At 37.9% G+C, this 12,880-nt stretch overlaps 1 protein-coding gene across 1 annotated transcript in view; it reads left to right on the top strand.

The window, feature by feature from the left end:
- Window positions 1-711: 711 nt before the first annotated feature.
- Window positions 712-12,880, top strand: part of LOC135738171 (uncharacterized) — a 334,980-nt gene continuing 322,811 nt past the window's right edge. Inside the window, 2 exon segments of the mRNA XM_073811486.1 lie at window positions 712-730; window positions 951-1,097. Of these exon segments, the coding sequence (XP_073667587.1) occupies window positions 712-730; window positions 951-1,097 (166 nt within the window).

Genomic DNA, 12,880 nt, shown 5'->3' with positions numbered 1-12,880 from the left:
TTCTTAAACAATGAGAAAATCTGATCTATAATTTTAGACACAGGACAAACATGGAAATACTTCACAAGATTGACTGTTCTGCTTATTCATGTATGTGTGGTAGAAACAATTGATTTCCAAGAAACAAGCATCAAATATCAGGTAAAGAAAAGTTCACAAGCAAGGTTTTAAAATAAAAATAAACAGATTTAGACTATTTTCTTTAATCTAAGATTATTTTCTTTTCATTAAAGGAATATTCCATTTTCTTAAAAGAAAAATCCAGATAATTTACTCACCACCATGTCATCCAACATGTTAATGTCTTTCTTTGTTCTTTGTTCAGTCTTTCTTTGTTTTATTGTCAAAAAATGTTAATCGTTTTGCTAGATAAGACCCTTATGCCTGGTTTGGGATCGTTTAGAGTCCTTTGAAACTCCGTTGAAAAAAAACCCGTTAAGTGTTGAGTTAAGTATTAAATGTAGGGCTCTATTAAAGTCCATTAAAATGAGAAAAATCCTGCAATGTTTTCCTCAAAAAACATAATTTCTTCTCGACTGAACAAAGAAAGACATCAACATTTTGGACGACATGGTGGTGAGTAAATTATCTGTATGTTTCTTTTAAGAAAATGGAATATTCCTTTAAATGTTGACATTGAAATTTACTTAAAGGAAAATTTAATGAACTTTCTTTATAGCAATAAAACACTGATGTAAGCTCACTTGATAAATGCTTAATAAAAATGAAGGTAAATTAATAAATATAATTTGTTTTACTTGTTAGCAGTTTGGCCACACAGATGAGTCACAGCATCAAATACAAAAAAGAGATGCAGGTCTGATTAATTGTTATATTTTCTACCAGTTTGATGTTTGGAATTTCTGGTATCATTCAGGAACTTGTCATCTTTAGGTTATTGCATTATTTTAATGTTTCTAAATATCTACTGTTTTTCTTTGTTTTTAAAGATGTGAATGAATGTGTTGACATTCCTGAGATCTGTGGTCCAAACTCAATCTGCATCAACACTGCTGGGAGTTACAATTGCTCGTGTATGAGTGGATATAATGTAACAGATCCAAACCTCCCAATAAACATCAGTAACCCATGCAGAGGTATGATTGACAACTGAAGGTCTGGATACATTTAAAAAAAGTTTTTAGCTAAAGTTTTCAATACCTCCAGACGTATTTTTTCATACATAAAATGTTTTGTGATTTGCTTTGGTAAGTATTTTGGTATGTATGTACTGTATTTTCTCTAGATATTAAAAGCAAATGGTATCTACAAAAAAAAAATTCCTTGAAGATGTTGATGAATGTGATGAGATTTCTGAGGTCTGTGTTTAAGTTCAAGTTCATTTTTTTATATAGCACATTAAAACAGTCCCATGACTGACCAAAGTGCTGCACAATATAAAACAAAACACAACAATATCATAAGGAAAATAATCAAAGAAGAAATAAATAGAAAGAATAAATACAACACTGGTTAAAACAATTTCCAAGTTATAATTTAAGTGCGGCTCTAGAACGTTAGATGCAAACAGGGCTCTCAAGTCTCACAAATTCGGAGTGAGACCCATGCATTTCAGCCAGTTCACATGCCACACCTTGTATTTCTCAAGCTGAAAATAAAACATTATTCCTATTATAAAACAAGGATGAGGCAAAGGCATGTACATTCTCAGTTGGAAGTTCATAGCTGTCTCTAGTTTTTAGGTGTGCTCAACTTTTTTACCTGAAAATAAAGAAAGTACTTGAGGCTTCCTGAAATGAATGAAAGGACTAGAGATGAACGTCATTATTTTTGCCCTGTCATCAAGACATCAAAGTGTGCAAAAACACAACACAAAAAAACATTAATAAACTGAAATATGTACTCTCTTTGTACACAAATTCAGAACAGGATTAGAATAGAATAATATTTTAAATATGACAAAAAACACTGTAAATGTAATAATAACTTAATGTTACAATGCAATATATGTCATATAATATCAAAACATACTGTTGACAAAGACACACAAAAAAATGTATACATTGTAACGCACTGTAAGTCGCTTTGGATAAAAGCATCTGCCAAATGCATAAATATATAGGTATAAAACTCTGTCTATAAAGATTTTTCTGTCTCACTCTATTTGCAAGGAAAATAAAGAAAAACATTACACTTAAAATGATCTTTTCTATTCTGTTGTGCTTTATTGTTTGTTTCAATTGTGTGCTTGTGTGTCAGATAGCAAAGTGCCCTTTTATACTTTGAGCACCTGCCCCTCCAAAGATCTCTGCACGGCCCTGCTGCACGCCATACAGTCGATAGATCAGTGTTTCCCGACCGCTGTGCCTTGGCACACTAGTGTGCCATGACCACTTGTCTGCCGTAACCACTTGTTTGGTGTGCCATGGAAAAATAACGCTCGAAGCTAGCTACCAGGTTGCTGAGTTGGTCACAGCTGCACCCATTGATGTCACTCTCATCAATTCCAGCCAGGATATCATTGTTGTGTTCATCATACAAGATTAAGTTTCACATTAAATGTGAGTACTACTTTTAATACAGTATAATAATCCAGTTTAAGTTATTTAAGCATTGCGATTCAGGTTTGTGCAGTTCTGTTTTGATAGTTGTGTGCCATATGATTTTTTACTTATCAAAACTGTAAAAAGGGTTGGGAAACACTGAGATAGATAGACAGACAGACAGATAGATAGATCGATAAGAAGAAATAAATAATCCGATAACACTACGGATAAAACGTCTTGGTTACGTATGTAACCCTTGTTCCATGAAGGAAGGGAAAGGAGACGTTGCGTCGTGACCGACGAATTGGGAATCCCTACCAAAGCGCCACTGAAGCTGACCCTTCCAGTGCCTGTGTAAAACTTTCCGACTTCTATCTAAAAGAGGTGGAACCTGGACTTACAGCTGAAGGCCAGTCACTACTTGTTCCTAAACCCACGATTATGATTTAGGCGAACTGGGAACTGAATCCTGCCTGGCGGAGCTAAGAAACGCTGTGGAGCCAACCCAAGGAGTTGAACCACTGGGTGGTGCTAAATTAGCCTGGCTCCGCCCTCCTACTTGCTTCCGCTTATTTTTCATTTCGCTTCAGCAGTACGTCTGGGATGGCTCTATAGAGTTTCGTTTTCTCCTGCCAAAACCAGCAGGACCAATCAGCGAACAGATGGGGGTGGCTAAGAACGATGACGTTGACGTGCGTCAGTTTAAGTTGTAGTTCAGTAATGGCAGCGGAGAAAAACGTGAGAAAAGCTATTTGGTCCGTTGTTGCAAAACTTTCCCAGCCAGCAGCTCTACAAATGTCTGTTAGCAAGGAACCACGAGCCAATGCCCAAATTATGTCACACTTCTAATAGAATATGCTCTCAAATTAAAGGGGCATGGAATGCACTGCTTTTCGTAAGCAAGGGCGATTTTGTCTACAATCCAATGAGACATCCTCTGCTTGGTGACAGCCTTCCCTTTCTGCTGACCACCGTAACAGACAAAGAGCTGCTTTGAGATCCTAAAGCTTTGAGTTTGATCCACATATCTACACAATAAGAGCAAAGAACATAAAGCCATGGCTGGGTCTACCTCCTCCGGCAGAAGCGCTTACAGGTTAACCATCTTATCTCTGATCGGAGTTGTGGGAACTTTGGGCACGTAGCCGCGCCTGGGTCTCAGTGTTACACTGGAGTCAGCAGGTCCGAACTGAAGGAACGAATTGTTGCCAAAAAATGCATGAAGGTCCCCTAACCTTATAACGGAAGCCAATGCGATTAATGTTAAAGTTAAAAAAAAGTTAAGGAAAGAAAAGAAGGAAAAGAAGGAAAACAGCTGATTTGGTAAATGCACTTGCCTCTTATTAAATACTCGCGCAGTGGGACGGTGCTGGCAGATGCAAATAGCCGTTACCAATTCGTCTGTCACAATGTGACGTCGTAGTGACCGACTGCAAGGGAACATTTTTTTTTACATAAAAATAAATAAATAATATGTATAAACCCCCCAATGTTCAGACCAAATCTACAGCTTTGGCTAGAGGTGATCTGTCTTTTATAAATCTGATTAAACTAAAGACTCTTCGGAGGATGTAATACTATTCTGTTATTATTCAAGATTAACATGAAATTTGCAGAAACAGTGTGTGTTTTGTTAGCTTTAAAAATGCTGTCCTTGCTCTTCCAAGATTTATAATATTAATTAACAGGGATCAGGGAACAACTTCTGACTTTGAGGGCCAAAAAAGTGCATCCATACTTTACAGACATAATCCACATGGCTCCAGTGGGTTAAGAAAGGACTTCTGAGGGTAATCAATGTGATTTTGTAAGAAAAATATCCATATTTAAAAAAGATAAAAAATATAATAACTAGCTTTCGGGAACATCCAATACACATTGATCGTCCTTTGCTAAAACTCTATGTTGAATGTGAATTGGCTGCCAACGGAAGCTAGTTATTATAGCTTAGGGCGCACTCACATTATCCAAACCAAACCATGCCCCAGCGCGATTGTCACCCCTCCCTACTCCCCCAGGTGCACGCACTCACACTGTACTTTATTATCGATCCAGGTCCGGGCGCGCTTTCGTCATTAAGATGCGATTGTTTTGAAAAAAGCAGGAAGTAAAGCTCTCTCTTAACACTGGAACCCACCGTAATGATAAGTCTGTGTTTTTTATTCGGAGTCGTTTGGTGCGCGATTACAGACAGCCGTCTCACATGTCATCATATTGCTTAGTTGATCTGTCAAGTGTGCAGCTCGGACATTCACGTAACCCCGCTGCTCGCATCAAAAGGTTTTTATGGAAGCAAATGAAGGTGAGTGGTTGCGCAACTGACGTCTTCACCTTTTGAATCGCGCTCAGGCGCGATTGCGCTCACACCACAGCCTTCCACGCCTAAGCCCAAGTGAACCGCGCTCCGGCCCACCTCTGCAACCCGGCCGAGGCGTATTAACCAATCCGGAACAGAGTGATCACACTAGTCAACCAAACCAGGATTTGGGGGTCAAACGCGGCTGAGCACGGTTTGGTTTGGATAGTGTGAGTGTGCCCTTAGATAGATGGATTGAGGGATGGATGGAGTGCTCACTCAGATGCCAGGACAGATCCTCAGAGATGTGGACATCCAGGAACTTAAAGCTGGAGATTACTTTATTAGTAGATAGATTTACAGATATATTACCAGATAGACAGTTAGATGCTGTGCATATAGATCCCTATATTATATAATGTTACTTTTATGGGTTTTATTAATTACTTTTCAATACTCTGTATTATTTATTTTAAACACAGGTCTATTTTATCCATTTGGAACTGGAGACACTGAGAATGAAGGAGGTTCTGCAGTGATTCACCTTTTGCAACCATTTCTATTTTTTGGACTTACATACAACAACATTTATGTAATTTAATATTTAATGACAGAATCCTGTTTAGATTTTGATCCATAACTTTAGGTTTAGAAAGGCTCTGTTATTAAATTACATTTTTTTGGAATCTTGACTGTGATAATAAATGTACTTTTTCACATCTTTTTTACCAGGTCAACAACCAGGGATACTTGACTTTTAAACCAATATCGTACACCTACTTTCCATACAGGTTCCCAAATGGTGGGAAAGACATCATTGCTCCATTCTGGACTTATATTGATAACAGGTTAAACGGTGTTATCTCATATCGCCAGTACACTTCTGGCAGTGTCCTGACACAAGCTACACAAGACATAAACCAATACTTCCCTGATTTGAGATTTTCTGCTTCGTGGGTCTTTGTTGCAACATGGGACAGAGTGGGATATTATTACTATTTGAATACAGTAAGAAACTGAGTTCACTTCTGTCCAGTAAAATATTAAAAAAGCAAAACACTGAATAAAGTATTCAATATTAAAAACTGTTTATATACTTACAGGAGACATCTTTCCAAGTGGTTTTGATTTCAAATGGCAATTTCTCATTTGTTTTAATGAACTATGGTGCAATTGCCCCATCAGCACTAGCTGTACAGGTACTGTATGCACAATCTAAAGAAAATATTGTATTATCTGTTACTATCTTTCTTAATAGACATTTGTATGTCTGTCTCAACATTAGCCTGGTTATGACACCATCGACTCAAGCCACTATTTCTCAATTACTACTTCACTGGAAAACTGGAAAAACTTAACATACAGCAGCAATGTCAATGTTTCAGGCAGATGGGCCTTCAGAACAGATCTTGGATCACGTTGTCTATTCAATGGTAATTTTAATTTCTCTGGTGCATATTTGCCATATTTGCTTTTAGCAGTTGACAAGCAATTGTGTACCATACTAGTGACATGGTAAAGCTGCCATGCTTTAAAAGTCCTGCACTGATTATCACCAGCAAACATTGTGTTTTGGGTGCCAGTTTCAGAACAGGATGCTAACATGCTTATGTTCATAAAAGACATCTTAGCTAACTTAACCAGCAAGCTCCCTTTGGTCAGGCAGTTTAAAATAAGCAATTTATTTTAACATTTTACTCGTTTATGATTATAGTAACTTTTTACTTGAAAGTCCTAGAAGCAAAATCTTGTAGTATTTGGCTCATGACTGTTTGACTGCACCCTATCAATAAATTTTCCATAATGGAAAAATTTTCACCATTTTGAATTTTCTGAAAAAAAAGGTAGAATAGGCCGGATTGTCAGCCAGAAAAGAGACAAAATTACCACATTTACCCCAGAACGCACCCACAACTTATCCAGAAGCCCCAGAAAATAGCCATAATTCAACCAAAATATATTTATATACTGTAAAATGTATAATTGAAAAACACAGAAATCAAGCAAAAACAAATAAGAGTTTTATTGATGCTGACAAGAATAATTTCAGATAACAGCAAAAAAAAAAAAAACTTGAAAAAAACTTTGGAAAAGAGAGTCGGGCCGAGTATCAAAACACACTTGTAGCCAATCAGCAGTAAGGTGCGTGTCTACTAACCGACATCGTTGCCTCGGTTGCGTATGTGTGGGGCGGGTCTATCAAAAGAAGGTCTAGTCATTTATATTGTTTAAATTTTTTTTGTACTCCTATAAAAATGGGGAGGAGACCACAAGAAACTCTGAGTTAACAGGATAAAACCTGCTCCCGACCAGGTTAGGTTCAGAGAGTAAGTTACTCCGGAAACAGACTCTGAATATAAGTTACATCTCCTTCTGAAACTGACTTGACTTACTCTCAGGTTTAATCTACCTCTCATTTTGAAACAGAAAACTTTTTCCCTCATGTCAGGGTTAACATACTCAGAGTTTTCACTTAACCACCTTTCTGAAATGGGATCCTGGTGTCTCTGGATAGTTTAGCTAACCCTAATCAAACACACCTCTAGCAGCTAATTAAGGTGCTTCAGGTGTGTTTGATTAGGGTTGGAGCTAAACTCTGCGGAGACACCGGCCCTCCAGGTGACTTAATTTATTTGAACACAAAATCAACACAAAATAACACATAATGGGCCCTATCTTGCACCCAGCGCAATTGACTTTGTCAGTGATGCATGTATCATTCGTATTTTGCACCGGCGCACAGCGGGTTTTTCCCTCCACAGACGCACGTCGGCAAACTAGGGAATGAACTTGCGCTCCCTGGGCGGTTCAGCGCAAAAAAGGAGGCGTGTTCCGGCGCAAACCATCCCTGATGCTATTTTCCAGTTTAAAAAAACAATTGCGCCACTGACCAAAAAAAAAACTAGTGTAAAGTCAGTGGCGCGTTGCGCGTTGTTCATTATGCTATTTTAAAGGAGACATATCATGCTAAATCCACTTTCTTGGCTCTTAAATGCATTTTGTTGTATATTTGTAGTGTTTATAAGTACATAAAAGTTGAAATTAGTCTCTTCAGGTGCTTTGTTGATATCTTTATATTCTGTTTTGGTCATATTTTCCAACCGGTTCTGATTTTTCTATTATCTATTACGTTTTTTGAACAATTACGTCACAGTATTTGCAGCGGAACTGCTAAATAAGGACATCGACTTCCAGCCCAACACTACGAGCAATCCGCCATTTTATATTTCTCGCTGCGATATTGTAGTCCAAGCTCAAGGATGCAGAAGTTACGAGAGCGTAAGAAATGTACTCACATCTGTGGGTAAAGTCATTTTTGTGTGCCCGAGGCACTTTAAGGATAACTACTTCACCAATCTCCGCCAGTATAAAGAAGGATTTGCCGATAGACTTCGTCTGATTGAGGGGTCAATTACTTCTTTCTTTGGAGACGACGAGCAGAGCACTTCGGTAAGCAGTTTATAACTTAAAGTAAAAAAGTAAAGTACACGGTGGTCATGGTTTAGCAGTGCTGTTTCTCACTCCGAAGGCTGCAGCCTGCGGAGATCGCTTTTGGGCATCAAGCCTGGTTTAAGTTAACTGAGCATCACATTTGCAAGTCATGATCATATTACAACAACTTACGATTAACTAAGAATAATAGTAAACTTTATAATTGTTAATATTCTGAAATAAGACCGTCTTGATGACGTATGCAGCCTAGATATGCGGCCTCCGGAGGCTGCAGCCTCACACCATTGCGATACCTCCATATGAAGACGTTGTTCTGCAAGTTCGTCGTCTTCATTTTCCTCTCAGTCCGTTTCCGACTCTGGCGCGAACATATAAGGCTGGATGGACAAGTCTTCCGTTGTTGACATTTTGTGAATAACGAGTAAATAAAAAGTTTCTGTGCAGCTAGATAATCGTATCTCTGCTATAAAACTACAAAAATGGCCGAACGGGGTGGAGTTTAACCGAGTGTCACCTCTGCAACCTGGAGAGGGGGCAGGGTATGACGTGCATTTAAAAAGACAGCACCAAAACGAGTTGCTCTCAGATGCACATCAGAAAAGGGGTAAAAAGGGGGCCTGTGGGGCTATAATAATGAGGAATTCAGACCCAAGCATTGCAGTTTCGCTTTACATAGACCACAAATAGATGATTTATTTGTAAAAAGGACAGATTTAAAAGCATGATATGTCTGCTTTAAGGGCGCATGCTTGACCATAATGTATAGCGTGCACAACGCGCACACACTTTGCTTTTCTAATCTACACAGATGTAACAGTTATTTTTGCAAATCATAAATTGTTACAATAAAAAATATTAACACATGAGATAAGGGAAATCATTGTGGTGAGCATTGTGGTGATAGTTTTTATTTATTGTGTGGCTGCGTTAAAAAATTCTCATGCAAATAACGATTAAAATATTTTCATAAGTTTGTTGTGTGGCTGTATTACGTTTATTTTATGTAAATAATAATTTAAATGTTTTCATAAGAAACCTTAATGTATGTGGAACTTGATTTGTAAGTGTACTTTGTGGTTGGACGGCTTGCGTTTCTTGGGTCCGATTTCAAAGCCCCGAAACCGCCTTCAACACTTTCAGCGGTGAGGGTGGACGCAGCGATGTCCTCTGCTGGCGTCAGGTAATGTGTGGAGGCAGATCCACCTCCCGTTACACGGCGTGCCCGATTTATGCTGGCAAGCTTGGGATTCCCCGTGACCGTCTCCTGACATCATTGTAACGCTTGGCGCAACGTCCTGGGGATGCCAGCTGATGAGACTGTGGCTATTTCCTCTCACGCCTGTTTAACCTACGCTGATTTGGGCGGTTTCTCCCATCCCCATAAAAAACAACGGCTCTGTCTTTGACTGCTCTAACAAGAACGTCGGTCTCCTCGGCTGTGAACCGCTCCTGGCATGCGCCTGGTAAATCCGTCATAATAATAGCAACCCGCCATGGAACTTGCACACTTGCGTTTAAAGGGAATGTTGGATGATGTTCTGATTGGTTTATTTGAAGTTATGCCCAAACCACACCTATGAATAATGAACCTACTTCAGACCAACCCCTTATTGATTTGCGCCTGGAGTTATTTCTCCCGCCGGGAAAATAGCAACAGCGCCCAAGATCCGCCCACAAAGTCACTTGCGTTTTGTGCTTCACACTTGCATTTCAGATCGTTAAAATAGGGCCCCTTGTGTTAAATAGCATAAAACATTTTTTTTCTTAGAGTGTAGGACATTCTTGAGATTCATGTTTTAAAGCCTTTAGGTTAGGCTGGTCCTTATAATGGGTCACATTTTTTATGTTCAACTCTCACCACCTTTATGTGTTAGGATATCAGTAAAAAGACACGGTGCAAAATTTTGAATTGTTCCTACAATAACTTTAGGTTGCTCAAAGCCTTGGGGACTTGCTTCGTGTTGCTTCAGCCATTGTCTCAGTGTATATTGCTTTCTTGCTTCGAAAGAGATATCACAACTTAAACAGGACTTTTATATGCATGGAGCATGGTCAAATAAGTCCATTGCTGCCATTATTAAACAATTATACATGCTAGCACAAAGTATCACATAATATGTGAATGTGATAAACTTCAAAGGTCTCGAGCAACCTCTAAATATTAAGTAATATTGAAAAAATGTTGCCCAATTTTTAATTTTTTTATTCAAACATATAGAGGGTATGCACGTGACGTCACCTTCGGCGAAAGTGCTTGCGGTTACGCCCACTGAGTGGCAAAAGTAAAGTGTGAAATCAGCGAAAACACGAGGAAAATGCGTCTAAATGAGAAACAGCTGTTGTGCAATAGACAGATTTAACAAGAATTCGGAGCTATCGTTTTACAGACGGTCAAAAAACACCAAAAGGAGAAGTAAATAGATTGTTAATGCTAACGTCCACGGACCACAGGTGGGTTGACAAGTTGCAAGTTGTCACTATCAAGCAGAGGTTTTACTTTCTACTTAAAAGTATTTTTTCAAGTATTTGTCCATGTTTTTCTTTGGAAAACATACATTCCAAAGCATATTATCATAATTTTTACTCTATAACATTTCATAAATACACGTTTTTGTTTTACATTTAATATTTAAGTACATTAAACATATAGTACTTTCTTGCTTTTACTTAAAAAAAAGTACTTAAGCACTTTTTCTCAAGTAAAAGTACACAATTTAATGTAATTTGGTATTAAATAATTTTAATATGCAATAGAATACACAGTATAATTCTATGCTTTAGAATGTAGTGAAGTAAAAATTTTCCCAAGACAAACACCCTGATAAATCAGATGCTTGGAAAATGTTAGTTATACTGACATTTTTGTGGCCGCCGCTAGAACAGCAAGCCATTTTGCTAATGTTTTGCCACTCAACGTGAGACACTGGTCACGTGGAAAATTGACGTCCATGCATACCCTCTATTGCGAAGCACCTAGTGGGAACACAGAAACAAAGGAACCAGACAAGGCTTCAAAATAAAAGCACCGGATAAGGCTAACAGAATGTGATCATAACAATAGATAGACAATGTGCACATAAATGGCTATATTATATAATGTTACTTTTATGGGTTGTTTATTACCTTTCAATACTCTGTATTATTTATTTTAGGCACAGGTCCATTTTATCCATTTGGAACTGGAGACACAGAGAAAGAAGGAGGTTCTGCAATGATTCACCTTTTCCAACCATTTACATTTTTTGGACTCACATACAACCAAATTTATGTAAGTCAATATTTTATGAGAGAATGCCGTTTATATTTTAACAATCTGTAACGTCAGGTTATATCTGTATCAAATAAAGAAAGGCTTTCTTACTAAATTAAATGTTTAAAAACCCTGACCATGATAAATTTACGTTACATCTTTTCAGGTCAACAACAATGGATTCTTGACTTTTAATGCGGCATGGTACAGCAACTATCCAAACAGCTTTCCCGCATATGGTGGCAAAGACATCATTGCTCCATTATGGGCTGGTGACAGTTTAAGCGGTAATATCTCATATCGTCAGTACACTTCTGGCAGTGTCCTGACACAAGCTACACAAGACATAAATCAATACTTCCCTGACCTCCACTTTTCTGCTTCATGGGTCTTTGTTGCAACATGGGACAGAGTGTGGAATTTTTACTATCAGAATACAGTAAGAAACTGAGTTCCCTTTGTACAGTAAAATATTTAAACAGCAAAACAATTAATAAAGTATTCAATATTAAAAACTGTTTATATACTTACAGGAAACATCTTTTCAAGTGGTTTTGATTTCAAATGGCAGTTTCTCATTTGTTTTAATGAACTATGGTGCAATTGCTATATCACAACAATCTATACGGGTATGCACATTATAAACAAAGATTGTATTACTCTTTAACTATCTTTCTAAAAAGACCTATGTCTGTCTTAACATTAGGCTGGTTACGACACCATCAACTCAACCTACTATTTCTCAATCACCGAATCACTGCAGAATGATTTCACAAGCTTAGCATGCAGCAGCAATGTCAATGTTTCTGGCAGATGGGCCTTCAGAACAGATCTCGGATCACAGGGTTGTCAATTCAAAGGTAATTTATTTTCGGCTTCCCTGGTGTGTATTTGCCATATTTTCTACTAGCAGTTTACCAGCGATTGTACCATACTGGTTGCACGGTGAAACTGCCTTGCTCAAAAGTCAACTCTGTACAATCATACTGTACATTGGGCCTCATTCATGAAACTTTCGTAAATATATAAATTCAGAGTCATTTCTGAAACCTTTCCCAAAACCATGTTTACAAATACTTTGTAAACATCAGATTTGATAGTGAAATGTGCGAATGCTAATGAATTCAAAAATCATTCATAAACAGGGCGTGCATGCATGCTCATTCACAATTGGCATAATTCCCTGCTCTGCACTAAAGCTACGCAAATTACGTATCCATCCATTAGCCATTCTCTGGTTTAGTTATATTGCATCTCAACTCAAGGTTTATATATGTAGCACTTTTTAAAAACAGCAAGTGTCTTTCAAAGTGCTCTACAGACAATATTTAAACAATTAAAACATAATAGTAAGTATTAATAAAATAGAAAATA

Source organism: Paramisgurnus dabryanus, chromosome 12, assembly GCF_030506205.2.
Source record: "Paramisgurnus dabryanus chromosome 12, PD_genome_1.1, whole genome shotgun sequence".
NCBI lineage: Eukaryota > Metazoa > Chordata > Actinopteri > Cypriniformes > Cobitidae > Paramisgurnus > Paramisgurnus dabryanus.
Note: the sequence above shows the minus strand (reverse complement) of the source record. Positions and strands in the feature narration are given on the sequence as shown.